Genomic DNA, 18,903 nt, shown 5'->3' on the forward strand with positions numbered 1-18,903 from the left:
TTGAATGTGGAGAACCATGAGGTTTTGTTTTCTGTATCTGCAGACCTAAACATGGAGAACTATGAGGTTTTGTTTTCTGTATCTGCAGACTTGAATGTGGAGAACCATGAGGTTTTGTTTTCTGTATCTGCAGACCTAAACATGGAGAACTATGAGGTTTTGTTTTCTGTTTCTGCAGGCCTAAACATGGAGAACTATGAGGTTTGTTTTCTGTTTCTGCAGGCAAAGACATGGAGAACTATGAGGTTTTGTTTTCTGTATCTGCAGACAGGCTTAAACATGGAGAACCATGAGGGTTTTTTTTTCCTGTTTCTGCAGGCCTAAACATGGAGAACTATGAGGTTTTGTTTTCTGTTTCTGCAGACCTAAACATGGAGAACTATGAGGTTTGTTTTCTGTATCTGCAGGCCTAAACATGGAGAACTATGAGGTTTTGTTTTCTGTTTCTGCAGGCCTAAACATGGAGAACTATGAGGTTTTGGTTTCTGTTTCTGCAGGCAAAACATTTAGAACCATGAGGTTTTGTTTGAGGAGACAAACTGATGAAGTGATTTATGTTTCATCACTGTCTTTTATTCTGCTTTGATAATTCCAAGCTTCCTATGTTGTAGAAATTTGAAGTGTCAACCTAACTGTTAGAGCACCTGCAGGGATTGCAAACTGTTAGAGCACCTGCAGGGATGTTTACTAGCTGTTAGAGCACCTGTAGGGTTTGCTAGCTGTTGGAGCACCTGCAGGGTTTACTAGCTGTTAGAGCACCTGCAGGGTTTACTAGCTGTTAGAGCTCCTGTGGGGTTTGCTAGCTGTTAGAGCACCTGTGGGGTTTGCTAACTGTTGAAGCACCTGTGGGGTTTGCTAACTGTTGGAGCACCTATGGGGTTTGCAGGAAGTACCAGGTTCAAGTCCTGACATGGCTGACTCTTGTAATGTGTTGATTTGATGTCGGTAGAAAAAACAAACATGTTTGTGGTATGGGATTTGGTGAGCGAATAGGGGGAATAGAGTGAAGAGTGTAATGACCATTGGCATGTTGGCCTGGTAACTTCATAGAATATCCTGGTAACTTCAAAGAATACCTTGTTAACTTCATAGAATACTCAGGTAACTTCATAGAATACTCAGGTAACTTCATAGAATACCCAGGTAACTTTGAATACCGTTGTTACTTCATAGAATACCGTTGTTACTTCATAGAATACCGTTGTTACTTCATAGAATACCCTGGTTACTTCATAGAATACCCTGGTTACTTCATAGAAAACACGGGTAACTTCATAGAAAACACGGGTAACTTCATAGAATACCGTTGTTACTTCATAGAATACCCTGGTTACTTCATAGAAAACACGGGTAACTTCATAGAATACCGTTGTTACTTCATAGAATATCCTGGTAACTTCATAGAAACCCCTTGTGGTTTAACTTTGTCAATGTAAGGCTGGATTCTTCTCATCATTCAGACAATGTGTGAGTATTTTTTCAGTAATTAAATTTGATATCTTTACTCTTGCTTTACAGTTGTAACATTCAACAATCATCTGGGCTCTGATGATCGTTAATTTTAAGCAACTATATTTTCAATGAAACCAATGGTAAAGATTTAAGTAAAATGAGACCGGATCAGAAACCCTTGACTTGGGAAGATGATTCTTCTCAAGAGCAATGGGGCTATGATTAGTGATTTTATTCACTCAGATGAAAATTACTTTTGTCTTCAGTAAAACAAAAAGATTTTCAACACATCAAAATTGCCAAGAGCAACCTGTAGAAACCTTGTGTGATATTTTTAAGTTATTGGGGTCATTTTAAATGCTCTCCCTCCCCCTCTTTAAAAACATATAGGGCTCACGGCGGGTGTGACCGATTGACAGGGGATGCTTACTCCTCCTAGGCACCTGGTCCCGTGTTTGGTGTGTCCATGGGTGCGTGTTTGCCCTGCTCTTAATTTTGTATTCTTTATATGAATTGTGAGATTGCTCACTGTTCGTTATCTTCACCTTTTTTATGGAATTGAGAAGATAGTTTTCTCCTTGTAATCGATGCCCCTTCTTTATTTGATGTCCTTCTGTACATTATTTCACCAGTGTTACTATATGCCCTCCCCCCCCCTTCCCAAATCATAAGCAGTAAGGTATGACAGAAATAAAATGCAATGTACGAAACTGAAAAATTGTCAGAGGAAACTTGGTATGTCGTTCTAAAATAGCCGGTGTTTGTTAGTTCTACTTTTTACAGTGTTTACACTTGTAGTAATAGGAGAAAATTTGTAATTAACTCGCTAGTGGATACAATGCATATCTGCTCTAATGGATATTCAAGGTCCTCTGGTATAATGAGATTGTAACCTTGATATAAATACCAAGAACTAGGGTACCTAGTTTTCTGTGTTTCAAAATTCTCTATATATTACGTAAGGCCATCGAGCTCATTTTCGTTGCTGGGGAAAAAATCGCGTCATATCGCGTAACATTCGGGAATAAATGTGAAACTTTGGCGTTATAACGCGAAATATTCTATAGATGAAAATAGTTGGTAATCTAGGAACCCATGATTAGTACGATGAACGAAGACTGACCTTTATGCATTAAGTATTAAAGTAAAGAACTATATTGTACACGCCTATACTTTTTACACACACACATTTCAGAATGTTTGGCATTATGCTATTGAAGTTTTATTGAATGCAAAGTAAAATTCATATTTGTTATTGATGAGTACCAGTGTTGCTTAATTAAAAATAGAGGTATAGATTTCGTCCATTGAAATCAAGCCTTAAAATCTCACAGAATTTTAAAGATCTATTGAATATGGATTATCAGCCTCTAATTAATCTACATTTTCTTTTGATTCATTTGATAACCACAAAAATCCACCAGAATGTTTAAAGCAAGCACTTGCTGACCGTAAGTCATTTTCTTCCGAAAATAGGTGAATTCACACTTCAAAAGATATCTATTAACTGCCATCTTTGGGGAAAACCCATGAATTTCTCAAAGCAACCTTTCTAACTTACGGTTTTATAATTTTGTCATTAGATACACTTTTGGTTTGGTTTGTACGTATTTTGTTGTCTAGATGTTACCGGTACAACGAAGTTTTTTGTTTCTTTTTTGGAAAAAAAACACCCGACTGAGAATGACCACTTCTCTGTGACAATAACACGTAATCTGCTTATATGCAGTCAAATTATGTCGTTATAACGCGAAAGTTGCGCGTTTATTCGTGAAAAAAATTTTCACGTTCGCGTTATAACGCGAAAAGTTTTTTGTTTTTTTTCAGCTACGAAAATGGGCGCAATGGGCTTTCGAAATATTTTCTGTAGTTGTTGAATACAAATAAATCAAAAAATTATATTTCAAAAAACGTGATAATAATCTTGTCTTGATGTGCTCAATGAATATGAGAAGAATCCATTCTTAACAGAAATGATTGGTTTTCAGAATTAATTGGAATTCAAAGGTGGCTTAAATTAATATTTAGCTGCTTCATGCTAAGCTTAATTATTACTCATTTCAGGGTTATTACAGATTTTTTTCCGATTGTGTACTTGAACTTGTGTACAAATACATTTATGGTATAAAGAGAATAAATGAAATTACCCTGAAAGATAAACACATTTTGATAGGTGTTTCTGAAATTCAGTAATTACCATGTTAAAATGTGGAACCTAATTTATTTCGTTAAAGAATATGGCATCACGAAGTTGGTGATGCTCTACATTTTGCAAAGAAATATTAATTTTCCAAGTAATTTTAAATTACATGAGCAAAAGACTTTGTGAACTTTTCTGATCTGTCATAACTGTAATTTATTTAAGGTATTTTCACTTTTCTACTGGACATAGTTGTACAAAGATTTCGGATTTTACTTGCACATAAGTCTTATATTGATATGGTGTTTTAGAGGCAAAGTATCAGTTAAATTCGACATTACGGGTGAGCGATGATTATAGGATTCTCTGTTTTCATATGGGAATGTACATGTAAATGCTCATCTGAGCGATCAGGTCCATGTCCATCTAATTTCTAAAATCTCTATTGTCTAAAAACACTGTTTCAAAATGGTAGTCTTAAAATTCGGATGTAATATCAGCGAATTTTATGTCCGCTCGAACATCTGGTCTAGATGTACTTTTTCTGTTTTTTACGTTCTATAGCAACTGTCCTGGCGACAGCCTATCCTTATTCTGGCTGTATTCCATCCTTATCCTATCTGTATCCCATCCTTATCCTAGCTGTATCCCATCCCTATCCTAGCTGTATCCCATTCTTATCCTAGCCATACCCATTCTTATCCTAGCTGTATCCATCCTTATCCTAGCTGTACCCTATCCTTATCCTGGCTGTATCCCATCCTTATCCTAGCTGTATCCCATCCTTATCTTAGCTGTGTACCGTAGATGTGTCACATCCTTACCCTAGCTGTGTCCCATCCTTATCCTAGCTGTATCTCATCCTTATCCTATCCATACCCATTTTCCCTACCTGTATATCTCATCCTTATCCTAGCTGTATCGCATCACTATGCTAGCAGTATCCCATCCTTATCCTGGCTGTATTCCATCCTTATCCTAGCTGTATTCCATCCTTATTCTGGATGTACACCCCATCCTTATCCTAGCTATATCCCATCCTTATTGTAACTGTATTCCATCCTAGCCATATCCTATCCTTATCCTAGCCGTACCCATTCTTATCCTGGCTGTATCCCATCCTTATCCTAGCTGTATCCCATCCTTATCCTAGCTGTATTCCACCTTTATCCTAGCTGTGTCTGAATCCTATCCTAGGTGTATTCCATCCTTATCCTAGTTGTATTCCATCCTTATCCTAGTTGTGTCCCAATCCTATCCTAGCTGTATCCTATCATTATCGTTGTTATACCCCCCGCAACAAGTTGTGGGGGGGTATACTGGAATCGGGTTGTCCGTCTGTCTGTCTGTCCGTCCGTCCGTCTGTAGAGCAGTGCTCACAGTACCTCTTGTTTTATCCTATCTTAATCCTAGCTCTATCCCACCCTTATCATAGCTCTATCCCATCCTTATCCTTGCTGTATCCCATCCTTGTCGTAACTATATCCCATCCTTATCCTGGCTCTATCCCGTCCTTATCCTAGCTGTATCCCATCCTTATCTTAAGAAGCCTTACCCATTCTTATACTAGCTGTACCTATTCTTACCCTAGCTGTATCCCTCCTTATCCTAGTTGTATTCCATCCTTATCCTAGCTGTATCCCATCCTTATCCTTGTTGTATCCCATCCTTATCCTGGCTGTATCTCATCCCTATGCTAGCTGTATCCCATCTTTATCCTAGCTGTATTCCATCCTTATTGTAACTGTATCCCATCCTTATCCTAGCTCTATCCTATCCTAGCTGTATCCTGTCTTGTTTTCTTCGGAGTTTCCAAGTCAAAGCTGTTAAAGGATTCTTTGTTCATTCTTAAATATGACCACCTGCACAGTTATTTTGTTTTTCATTTCTGATGTTTCTGTTAATTGATTAAGATAATTAAACAGTCCCTACCTGCCGCGGTAGCTTAGTGATAGAGTGTTCGCTTCGTAGCCAATGTGATTGAAAAATTCTCGACGGAACGTAAAACAAACCAACAAAAACATGTAGTTCCTTGTCGGAAATCTATTGTCTTTCTTTTGATTTTGAAACGTTTAAATATTCTTCTTGTCGCTCTCTGTTATCTTCCAAATCTCACACTCGTAAGTTAAAACTGGTATGTATCTCTTCCACCTGTCTTAAATCAGTCACCGTAGGCAGTGGCGGATTTAAGGGGGCCCCCGTGCAGGCAGCGCGCGCCCCCCTAAAATTTTCAAATATAAGGTAAATCGTGGTGTCTTGTTTAGAAAAATGTACTAAACGATAAAAGAAGCAATAATTTCTTCCACTCCCAGAGAAATAAATAACAAAATCTTTTGATTTCTTGAAAAACTTTATTGAGAGAACTTAATTTTTTCCAAAAACCCTTAAAATTTGCGTTATTTTTATTAATTTCACCTTATAAAAAATGATGGAAAATAGTACAAATGACTAAATAGGAGACATATTTCAAGCTCTATAAAACCTGTAAAATCCAGGAGCTTTCGAGGGCTTCGCCCCCTGGGCCCCCACCAGGGCTGCGCCCTGGACCCACTGGGAGCCTCAAGGCGGCCCCCAGACCCCCTGTCTCATAAAGTAGCGCCCCCCGTAACCACAATTCCTGGATCCGCCCCTGGTAGGTATGGACATTAAGCGGGGAGTCCGTGATGTCTTCACTGCAGTCATCTCTCGTAATAAAACCTCCTGTATGTGAAGGAATCTACACCTAATTCTTCGTTTAACTTATTATTTTCATCTGTTCTTCTCCATAGTCGCATTACTTTTTTTTTTTTTTTTGGACATTAAGTGTTAATTCCACTCTTCGGTGTTTGATTTGATTGCTTACATTTTTGGGTTGATCGGTTTAGGTCTGTAGAGAATTTCGTCAAAGCGTTCTTTCCATCTCATTTTACACTCTGATGCTTGAAAAGTGTTTGAAATGTTACATGTTCTGTGTTTTATAATCGTATTTGATCTCGGATTATTTTTTTGGTGTCATTTTTCAGTGTTCTTGTTATTCTATATACTGTTTACATCCTTCCGTTGTTTGCTGCTTTCTCTGTCCATTTGATCATGTTACCAGTCCATGGATACTATAGAAATAGATAAGTCTCTCTCTCTCTCTCTCTCTCTTTCTCTCTCTCTCTCTCTCGTCATTTACTCCTCCGAAAAATTACTAGAAATATATAGATACTCATAATACTGCTCCTCGATTCAGTTTCTACCGGATTCAAAACTTTGATTTGTATAACTCTGGATATATTTTTCCGTTTGAGAACTTTCATTCTGTAAGATTATTTTTTTATTATAGAGAGTGCTACAGTATTTTCCACAGGGTTTTAACACGATACGAGCAAACTGGTATATTATAGTACAAGATGAAACCCCGCGCAAGCGCGGGAAATTACGAATGATATTGCACAGAGGAAGGACCTTTAAAATCGGATTTGAATTGTAGCGCACATATCTTTAATTTAATTGAATTTAAGAATTTTTTTTTAATAATTGCGTACATTAGTTCTGATATTTATTGATATCATATACAGTGAATAAAACTTGATTATGAGGAAGTCACTTGGAGCTCCAAATCAAATGTTCCTTATTTAACATAAATGATCTCTCTCCGTATTGAAAATTAGATAATGATTTTATGAATGCAGTTGTAATCCGCCATGCCAAATTGTTGACCAAAGACAAAATGAACGGTCGTTCATAATTTCAAAATTTGAAACTCAGCAATGCGAAGGTGTTTCAAATAGTAGTTTTTGTCCATAAATGATTTTTAAGGGCACAATTTTGAATACCCATCGTTTCCTCTTGTCAAACTCGATAATCGAAAACATAATGCACTATATGAATGACAGACAGAAAACTGCTATATGATAAACAGTGGCCTGATTTCTTGGACATTGTCAGATAGTGTACACTGGTGTAGAGTTAACGACGGCGACCCAATTCTCGCCAGTTGGACTTATTTTTTTCAAAGTTTCTGTGAAGTCAGGTAAACGATTTATGTACAAGCATTACAAAACAACAATATTCTGGCTTTCGACTGGGAAAACTTTTGATGCATCATCACGGTTTTGAGAGTTGGAAGCAAGTAACCGAGAATTTAATGGCTGCTTTGTTAGCTCCCTTCACTCTATATACTATATATACCAGTTTGCTCAAATTGTGTCAAAACTTTCGACAAGTACACATTACTTATTCAGTGCCACACCCCAGCCAGTAAACAGTTACGTCTTCTGGACAAGCATACCATTTTGCCTTTGATATCTTTACAAATTATAATTTTGGGCATTTCCTCGTGTACGTGATGCAGTTGTAAACAATGCGCGTATGAATACACATATTATTAGTTTTCAGGTCGTATGGGGCTTTAATGAATATTTGAAGGTATGTTTAGACACAAGTATAGTAGGAAAATATGTTGAGAATTTTTTTTTTATTAAATTTATGAGACAGCAAATCAAGAATACAACGATATAAGGCCTCAACCGTGCGCAGCTTTTTGTGCGCCGTAAATCGAAGGTTTTTATAGAGAGTGGATTTGTAGCTCTCTGTTATGTCAAAATATTTTTTCAGAGAGCTACAGTTTTGCAGCTAAAATTGATTAAGCGAATTTAGTTAAACGTTAGTATAAGAGTTTACAAAGCATTTTACAAGAATTTTGAAATTTCGGCATTGACAGAGGTGTTAGTGAGCAGTGTCACCTATGGGTAGAGAATGAAAAGAACACACGTGGTTTATACCCCCTCCCGTGACAAAACGTCATTAACGCACATGTACATGTATTTACACATAACACCGTGTATGTGTGTACTTACAAGAGGGAGTGCGATATCATATCATGAATTATTGTCGTTTTATACAGATATCATATGTATAAAACGACAATAATTCATGATCTTATTAAGTTAACAAGTTAAACATTCTGCGCGTTTGATTTATTATTTTTTATAACTAACGGAGACTTAGTAACCGCGGCACTCCAATACTAAATACGGAGGACTTCTAGTAGTTCATTTCTAAACTAAATACTTGTATAGCTTAACATTTAGAGTGATAATGAGATGACCTTTCAATTCCATTCAAGCATAAATTCTGTGTTAGCCTTTTAGCCATTTCATATATAATGAAATAAATCTGTTAATTCCTCTTACGTACTATGGGTCCTACACTGCACCCTAGTTTACATTGGTTATGTTTCAATCTTTCTTTCCCGCTGTATGTCTTCAGTTTCAACACTAATCCGCAGGATATCGGTAAATGTACGAACTTTCGCATAGATTCACCCCAAATGTGGCAAAACTTTTTTCTACACCGGACTCGTTCGCTTTGAAATTTTATGTGATACATAAATTAATTTTATTTTGTCTTCATTTGTGAAACAACATACTGTTACAATCTGGGGGGGGGGGGGGGACAAATCCGGGAAAAAGGATGGTACCAACGGGCGCTTGCTTAATATTTTTCTTAAAACTTACTATGCAAATTATTAAGCAAGACCTGTTGGTACATTCATCGAAAAAATACACCGTTTAAAAATACATAATAATGCATTAGTGTGAGATATCAATATGAAATGGTGGATTCTGAGGATGACTTCCTGTTCTCTCTGTAATTTCTTCTTCCCTTGTTCATAATAAGCCTTTTGATTTTGCAAAATGCTGACCTTCTCATAACACTATTGCATAATATATTTTCCGTTCCGTCTTCCGTTCCGCGTTTTAGCAACACCCTAGAAATAACGGTTGGTATCAACGGTCTAGAGGGTAACTGATGGAACGGTCCACTTCCTGACCTGGCTGGTAGGTATCATGGATAGCATCTCGACATAAACAGTAGTTAAATCGTCATAAGTCCAGGGTAATTAAGAGTTGTGGTAATTAGCCGACGGGTATACAGCTGACCTGACTTTTGCCTCAGTGGCATGTTTCCAAGCAATTTTCAAATGCCACCGCCTTAGATGGTATTATGTGTACTTTTTGTCAAACAGAAGTGAGGTTGCAGCCCCCCCCCCCCCCGGCACAAATAGACCTTTTATTGTTAAAATGTTGCTTAAATTATATAATTTCATGTGAAACACGTGGACACAGCTTCACACTGTAGTTGAATAATGTAGCTAGACGACTTGAGAGATCGACATTCGAAGAATTTTCGAGTAGATAAAACACCATTGACTTATCAGACAGGTAGACTATAAACTCTATAGAATGCTGACAGGCAACTAGCCAGATAGACAAGCTGAAAATTTTACTGTTTCATCCCCTCCCCCTTACAGTCATATTGTTGACACTTGGCGTAGTGGTAAATGTGTACGTATACATGATATGAGTGACCTCTAGTACTAATTTTACCGTGCATGCATGTTCATGGAATTCTGATCGGCTAGATATTGATTAGGAACTAACATCGTAGTTTCGCATTAGGTAAACTACGATGTCATATATTAAACAGAAAAACATTCGAAAGCAAGTGCATGCACCTTTTCTGATATTGGTAAGTTAACTAGCGACATCTTTCATGACCCCCCCCCCTTTTTTTTTTAAACTTGCTTTTAATATTTTCAATACAATTACAGCCTTGCAGGGTAACGTTCAATCAGAAGGGTCATATAGCCATTTTTTTTTAAACACACATGAACTGAGTTCTGATTGAGAGACTCGCGTAAGTGACTAATTTTTCATATGGTTGTTCACATTGGCTAAATTCTGCAAAGTTAAAAGCAGAAGTGGATGAATTGGCCTTTTTACCGTTGTATCACCTTGTGGGAATATGTCCCCTAAAATGTTTCTGAGGAGGATCAAGCATTTTCTGGGAAAAGGATGTGAAGCCGTCTATTGTATTTCAATATATATATATATATATATATATATATATATATATATATATATATATATATATATATATATATATTTACCTTACCATAGTAGAACCCTGAGGTATACCCGAATAGTCGTCATACAGAGGCGTAAATTTGAATTTCTGACATGTCAAGAGTATCCCAACCCAATTCTGAGATTATGAAATTGCCCTCTCGTTCTATCTACATTCCGCTGCATTACACAGTTGCCTGGCTTAATCAGCTAACTTCAAACATCTTGGCTCGGGCGCTGTGTCGTGCGAGTTTGGAGTATGTTGTTGTGTACCTGTGTTTTATATTGATACTCGGTGTTTGCAGTGTATGTTTTGTTTAGGTGTCCTTATAATATTGATATAGGTTGGTTTGCTAAAAATTTCAAGACTAGTTATTTTTCATGTCGTCTACACTACTCTGTGTGAAATCCCCGATACAAATGGCATATATGTATTTATATATCAATAATAATTCAAAAAAAAACTTTCATGGTAAATACCAGTGAATTTTCGGTTCCGAATCTCAAGGAATTCAACGATTTTTTTTTTTAAATTGTAAGATTTATGCAAATAGAGCATGATCGATAACCCTCCACTGCTGTCTATCTGATTTCTCCATATCGTGTCAGTGTGTGGAAGAGAGTAGGTCGACTAGCTGTACAACAGTAGCCTCCAAATACTACGTAGTGCCAGGGTATAGAATTGATATTCATTTAACTGGCGGTCGCCACTTATAAATTAACTGGCGGTCGCCAGTTATTTAACTGCTCTCTCTCTCTCTCTCTCTCTGAAAGGAATGCAACCTGCTCCCTCTGCAATGATTAGTAGTATGTATGTGTTACACAATTAAGGACATTATTGTTTGTCGATTGTGCTATTAATTTACAAAGTTATATAAATGTTAATTTATGATATCAAATGTCGATAAATCTTGCTGTGGACTTAATATACTATATAGTCTTAAGTCACCTACCCGTTTGTCAATGGAGTCAAACGGCTTGCGCGGCCTGGGCTAAATATACCAACGTATTAGGCATGTATAACCAGGGGGCTGTACCTCCACTCTTTTGACAATGTTCATTTTCCTTTATCTTAATAAGCAAGCTAAATTATATTCACATGCAGAATAAGATATATTGGCGGATTGGCCCCATCCCATTATTTTGGAGGTAGTAATGAATGGTAAAAATGTAATAATGAATGAGCTGATGAATTGAAGGACGAACGAAGTTTGGACAAAGGAGAAATTTTAGGTTCTTTTTCTGCTTGTCAACAATTTTAGAAGACAATTTCTCCTTCGACTGTCCAAACACTTTGAAAAACGATATTACATGTCTGCGTACTATTCTAAATATTTAAAAGATAATCACTCAGCAGTACGAAGTAAATAGTTTTTTGAAATTGGCAGCCACCAGGTATAAAATAATAATAATAATATCCTTTATTTATACGTGGCGATCGCCAGTTAAATTACGTTGTGGTCGCCAATTAAATAAGTGACTACCGCCAGATAAATTAAGTAGCGGTCGTCAGTGAAAAATTTAAGTTGTAGTCGCCAGATAAATTTAGTGGCGGTCGCCACATAATAAGTTGCGGCCGCCAGTTAAATCAAGTGGCGGTCGCCAATTAAATGGCCGTCAGTTAAATCAAGTAGCGGCCGCCACTCAAAAAATATCAATCAATTCTACACCCTGATACCTACCGGCTTCAGTCTGCAGTTTAATTTTCACCAAAGGCCAAACCACTAATTAAATATAACCTACATATTGAATGGACATAAAAACCATGAAATAGAAACTAAATAACAATAACGGTGTTTAAAGCTGCATAAAGTATTGTAGTCAATGCGACTTTAGGTAGAACAAACAGAAGAAGCAAACTTGAGCAAATTTCTCAATTTACATACATTCAATGCATTGTCGTTTTGGATTTGTATGCAGAAGTCAGGGATAAGAGAAAGGGGCGCGGATCTAGCGACAGACGTCGCCGCCGCAGCGACGATTACAGCAGCGGAAGTGCGAGCGACGAGGACCGACGATCGTACGGGTAAGTTTTACTAGTAACAGGACGTTATACCTGCAAAGATTCCATTATATGTATACAAATATTTAATGTATGCAATTACTGATATCGATTATTATATTTCATTGTGTCCACACGTAAGATGAAACTCAGAAAATATTCATATCATCTTTTTAAAATAAATTGTTTGAAAAAAAAAAACCCACTCTAATTCGACGCACAAGTACTCTGAAGTTGATATTAAAAGATGCTGGAGTTCCTCATTGACAATGTCTACGTAGTGAACAATCTGTTGGAATTCTCAAGAGCACGAATTATGCTCCCTAACTGACCTGTTTTTGTATTCTTATGAGGCAGAATTTATTCAGAGGCTTCTACAGGAAAAAAACAAACCTTTCTGTGGTCTTCAGCGCAACATTTAGATACATCACAGACGTTTTATCGATTAACAACATATGTCGATTCGATATATATCCCAGTGAACTCGAAATAAGTGTATAATGATCCGATATACAACTACAATTTGTCATTGGGTCGAATGTTGTCTGACGTGTTTACACCAATTGTTAGGCCGTTCTTTGAATACCGATTTTGAATACGGATCACTCCGTTTACCTGCTCAAGATATAAGGTTCACGGTGGGTGTGACAGGTCAATAGTGGATGCTTACTCCTCCTTGGCACCTGGTCTCATCCCTGATGTTTCCATCGATCCGTGTTGCCCTTCTCTTAAATTAGAGGATTTATTAGATTGATCACTGTTCTTCATTTTTACGTCAAACATTCTGAAAATCAGGAATCGAATACTTTCAAGAAAACTGGAGTGCATAATGGACGCAGCGTTGTGGCTCTATGATACTTTCACGTTTTCCGAGCATAACGGATCTCTTTTTCACTTATATTTAAATTTACGATTTTTGAGACAGTATGTAAAACATCTTGTCTTATTTCACACTGCATTCCTCGAAAATGGCAAAAATTCAACGGTTGCGAAAATAACCCTGTATTATGTATACCGTATTTTTATTCTTCCTTAACAGACGCGGCAGTAACAGACGACACAGCCCGCGTGATGACAGCGATGAGTGGAGTAGAGACAGCAGCGACAGAGAGCGGCCACGAAACAGGTCCGAACGACAGAGCGACAAACGGAGACAACGGTCACCACCCATGAAACATAGTAATCCACCATCGCCACGATACGGTGATTCGCCAAGATATAATGATAAGTCACCAAGACGTAAAGATCCTCCTCCTCCGCCGCCACCGCCATCCTCCAGGCCACTACCTCTCAGAGGTCACAAAGGTGGGTTTACAAATTCTAAACGACGGAAAGGTGAGCATCAGTTTTGAAATTTCGTCAATCTGAGAAAAGTAAAGTACTAGTATACTGCTGAATGCAATTGCAATTTGCTTGATACTCATTAGCCCTTAACATTGAAATACTTTGCACTTTTGGCAAGTATATATCTAGAACATTTCAAATGATATTGATGAGACGTAAAAGAACCCTAACTGTCTGTGCTTTGTGAGAGGTTAAAACAACCAAAAATCTGAACGTTTGGACGGTTTAGTGTATAAATCTGAACGTTTGGACAGTTTAGTGTATAAATCTGAACGTTAGTGTATAAATATTGCAGACAAGAGAAAGGACGACCTTCATGACGAACTTCAGCAGTTCATGTCCCAAAGTTTAAAGGGTCAAAAGGCACAGAAAGAACGTCCTCAGGTTAAAAACATCAACGCCAGGTCTACCGTGGACGAAGTTACCAATTGGTTAGATACCAAAGGATTTTCTGGAAAGTAAGCAATCTAAGAATTTTCAAAGTCTTGTGGCGATATGGTGAATGTATAATTAACACGAGCATACCGTTCTTTAAAACACAGATGTATCCGAGTATTCCAAAGATATAACGGCGAGGACATGTTCCGATTGAAGAGGACAGAGATGGACAGATTGATTGGAGCACAGGAGGCACAGAGACTGGAAAGTCATATTCTGGTTCAGAAGAACAAAGAAGGGGTAGAGTTTTAGTTATAAGCAATGCTCTTCAGATTTCTTGTAGGGAGAGGGAGAATGAGTCAATAATTTAAAAAACACTTATGTTTATTGGTAAGGAATAGCTAGATGTGGGGTACGGGTTTCTATGGGTTAGGAATGGAGGGTGAACCGTCTAAATATTGTAAGAACGTTAGTCCTTTATTTGCAGTATAAAACGGCGCGTAGTGGCGGGAAAGAGTTACAGGCGATTTTGCAGGCGAGGAAAGAAAAGGCGGACCGGAAAGAAGAATACACACAAAACAACCCGGAAATAGCAGACTATTCTGACTCGGAGAGTAAGTCATTTCATTAGCCGCCGTACCCAAAGTAGGCTGCACGCTTCTCTGCTTCTTAGCATTTGCTCTGAGAGAAAATGGGTTTTAGTGTGGGTGGGCGGGAGTGGGCGTGGTTTAATGATGGGCGTAGTACCATATATTGCTCCGCTTAGAATCATCCAACCGCTACTCTTTGCACGAGATTCGTTGGGTCACGTGTTCACATTTTACCCTATCACTACCTAATATCTAAAGTGGGAGATACAGTACTTGAGGTGTGCGTAACTCTAAATTGTCCTGATGCTAGTAAGGGGAGAGGGGGTCCCCCGTTTTAGTTTCTTTCTCTCAGAAAAATATTTGTAGCAAACTGAAACACAAAATGGGTACTAGAAAAGGTAAAGAAAGTAGAAGAAACAAAATTATATGTTAAAATGAAAAATTTGGATAAGATATTTGTTGAGGCATGAATCTCGGTGTTGCTTTCTTGGGGGGGTGGGGTGTTTTTTGTTGTTGGTTTTTGGGGTTTTTTTTCGTTATAGATATAGAATAATAATTTCTTAATGAGTGCAGATGAGTAGCTGGTTGGTATACTGTATATATCGGGTAATTGTGATCCACAGTCTTTAATTACTTATTATTATTACTTATTATCTAGCTAATGGCAGGTAATGAAAATTCTTTGACAAACGCAAAAGGACTCTTATGGTATGAATTTGATTAAGAAGTTAATTTTTGAAGCAATTTTATTATGAGTGTATGATTTATACATTGTTTATAAAAAAAAAATTATGGTGATCTTAAATTATGACATCATCAATACAATTTTGACAGGAGTTTTGAAATTTTAATGTAAAGAAGTGCATTTATTCGTGTCATTTTCCTTTACACAAATTCGGAGTATTGGAAAATATAAGCCATATTGTCTCTACATATTCATCTCTCAAAGATGTTAATATCATTCAATGCGCGGTTTGTTTGAATCTTCGCAGATTAGGGTAAAAGTTTAATAACTTTAATGAGATGTCGTATATGATCCTAGAGGTTTTGTCCATCGCCGCAATAATGTTTTTGAACAACGTTTTGAATAAAACTAATCTCTTTTATATGAAAATCGCCAAATCAAGATAATGCGTTTTGAAATCAACTCGTCATATATTCATTACAGACTTCCACCTGTTATTCAGTGGTATAATGCCCTTGTGGATGTATTTTTTCTGTGATATATAATGATTCCTGTAATTTTTCCAGTTGTTCAGGAGATTACAGATGCCTTTAATGACATGCTGGAACCCTACGAATAAGGTGATATTTTCCCCCTTCATCTATTACTATTTACAGGGATATTTTCCCCCTTCATCTATTACTATTTACAGGGATATTTTCCCCCTTCATCTATTACTATTTACAGGGATATTTTCCCCCTTCATCTATTACTATTTACAGGGATATTTTCCCCCTTCATCTATTACTATTTACAGGGATATTTTCCCCCTTCATCTATTACTATTTACAGGGATATTTTCCCCCTTCATCTATTACTATTTACAGGGAGGTTACAATGTACCAGTTTATATTAATTGACAAGTAAATGTTGGTGACACTGAATAACGATAGCCATGTAATTAGTGGCTTATTCTGCCAGTACATCTTATTTTGCTTTGCCTGTATGCACGGTTGACCAGTATCTCGCCTTGCAGATTACAGCATTGCTGAATCCCTCATTGTACCGCAGTAATAATGTAGTGCCAGTGTATATATATACAATATTTTGTTTTCTATATTTCCTTTCATAACCCCAAACTCATTCTTTATGTGTTCTTCATCCATGTTAGAAGTACCATACATAGTACATATTCAATTCCCACCTACTGGATTATTCAGTTTATTTCTAGTTTTGCGATTTGAAAGTTTTTTTGTGTGTGGTGGTGCACCCATTTAGAAATATTTCGATTTTTTGGTTTTCATTACAGGTGATGAATCGGACAATTTTGAAAATGCAGGGTTAACGTTGAGAGCCATGTTACGTCATCAGCGTAAACGGATTTCAAACAGCACATATCGTGATTAACCTGTCAAGTTTTAGATGGAATTTCTGTTGAAAAATTCGTAGATTCTTAAATGAATTATTGTCTGCATCATAGCGTAAAAAAAACCATATCTCTGGTACTAGAGCAATATTATTACTGTATACAGGTATTTGACTATAACCATTAACAAGTTTCTTTGAACTTAAATAAAACCCCAGGATATTTTCTAAAATAAATTCATACAAAGTTGTACAAGATGTAGCAATCTGTCTATATTCACATTTTCCCCTCTCTCTATGCTTCTCAATGTATTACATCAGCATGTAAATTTCTACTTGCATGCAGATCAGGAATTTCTCATAACGTCAGTGGGTGAGGACTGGGGAAATTAACATGGAACACCATGCCTATTTCAATATTTTGATAAGTCCCATTTTTATTTCTGATATAAATATATGGAGTCACTGTCTAGTGTGTTGGGTTGTGAGGTGATAATGTTATGATTTATGCACCACTGACGACTTCGCCGTTATGCAAATTATCACCTTTTTCATAATTACATTCCTCAAAATATTCACTGAGTTGTGCCATATCACAGGCTCTCGACGTATATGATAAAAAATGTCTTCCTGTAGACAAACTAGTTTGTTCACAGCTAGCTAGGAAAACATTTTTTAAAATATAGATTAGACATATCTACAACGTCGAGAGCCCGTGTGCTATATTATGTAACTGATTCACATGTATTTCACAACATTTAATTAATCATGAATATGTCTTGTAAGTCAAGTCAACCATTAAAGAATCTGCTGTTCAGTATTTGTGAATATGTCGGTTTGCCAAAACTTGCCCATTTTGATTTACGAGGATAAACAATGTTTGTAAATTTCTAATGTCAGAAGTGCCATTATATATATGTTTATGAAATTATTGTAATTTGGTGTTTAGGTATCACACATATTTAAAACTTCATTGATATCAGGATGTGAACCCATATGTTTATTGAACTTTTAAGGAAAGGAAATAACTCTGTAATTTTCTACACTTATACTTGCATATAGATGTACTAATTTGTATACAAAATCAAACTCGTTTCCCTTTTGCAATTATGAGTGCCAATGTATGTACATGTATCAGCGCATTGTAATGAGTTTTTGTATGTTTTACATGGCTTACATATACTCTTACACATGTATGTAGCGGTGGTTTCTTTAACTTTCACCATGTTTTGTTACAATAAAAAAAAATAACATTAATCAAATGTGTGTCGATATTTTGTTGAATTTATTGATAGCACGGTATTTTTCCAGCTTCCCATATATTATTTGTCACATATACTCAAAATGTCTGTCAAAAAAAATTGTGAACGCCTCTCCTCCTGTAATATGGCTTATCGGATAAACTTGAAACTTTGTACGATGCTTCATTGCCATTTATAGATGACGTGAGGACTTCTTATTTTCTTAAAAGGTCATAGTGGATCCAAGAGCGGTGGAGATGTGAACACTTCTTCTATATGGCTTATCAGATAGACTTGAAATTTTGTTCAATACTTCATTATGATTTAATGATGTTCACATTCGTGTAATCAGGGGTATAATATTTCCTTGCAATTTACTGTGGGTCAGAGAGGAGTGTTTTTATAGTAGATAGAGTGAAAGGTCACTGTTAATTGGAATGAGTCGTGTGTTAGGGTCAAAGATTAACTTGACCTTGTCACAGTATCTTGTCCTTCATTTAGTCATATTTTGTCGCATAATTTACGTTCCGGATGGTTTAGTGTTCCGACCGGAACGCTAAATACCTATAATTCACGTTCCGACAAACGCAAGTCAAAGCTATGGACTAGGCAGTGGGCATAGTGGTTTATAGCTAAGGAACTGTAGATCTCTGATCTGTCCCAATATTTACTCAGGGAGCTGCAGATCTGCTGCTCGTGTTTTAAATACAGAGTATTTCCTGATGACGTCAGCCAATCATCTGCAAGAAAACATTCAGGGAAATGCATTTCCTGCAGGGAATTTCCGATAGGTTAATTGTTTGAATGTAGTACATAAGCCAACTTTTTAAAATTAACTAGTATTTCTTATAC

General features: G+C 36.9%; 1 protein-coding gene across 27 annotated transcripts in view; it reads left to right on the forward strand.

Moving 5' to 3' along the window:
- Positions 1-18,072, forward strand: part of LOC125682928 (epidermal growth factor receptor kinase substrate 8-like protein 1) — a 57,960-nt gene extending 39,888 nt beyond the window's left edge. For 26 of the 27 annotated variants that reach the window (XM_056140110.1, XM_056140114.1, XM_048923503.2 and 23 more), the window contains 6 exons: positions 12,388-12,493; positions 13,509-13,774; positions 14,109-14,271; positions 14,356-14,491; positions 14,679-14,805; positions 16,755-18,072. In XM_056140110.1, coding sequence (XP_055996085.1) covers positions 12,388-12,493; positions 13,509-13,774; positions 14,109-14,271; positions 14,356-14,491; positions 14,679-14,805; positions 16,755-16,852 — 896 coding nt within the window. In that variant the 3' untranslated portion in view covers positions 16,853-18,072. Of the gene's footprint in view, positions 1-12,387; positions 12,494-13,508; positions 13,775-14,108; positions 14,272-14,355; positions 14,492-14,678; positions 14,806-16,032; positions 16,093-16,754 lie in introns of those variants that run through there. The other variant, XM_056140107.1, reaches the window with a different exon arrangement.
- Positions 18,073-18,903: the final 831 nt, after the last annotated feature.

This window comes from Ostrea edulis, chromosome 6 (genome assembly GCF_947568905.1).
Source record: "Ostrea edulis chromosome 6, xbOstEdul1.1, whole genome shotgun sequence".
Classification (NCBI taxonomy): Eukaryota; Metazoa; Mollusca; class Bivalvia; order Ostreida; family Ostreidae; genus Ostrea; species Ostrea edulis.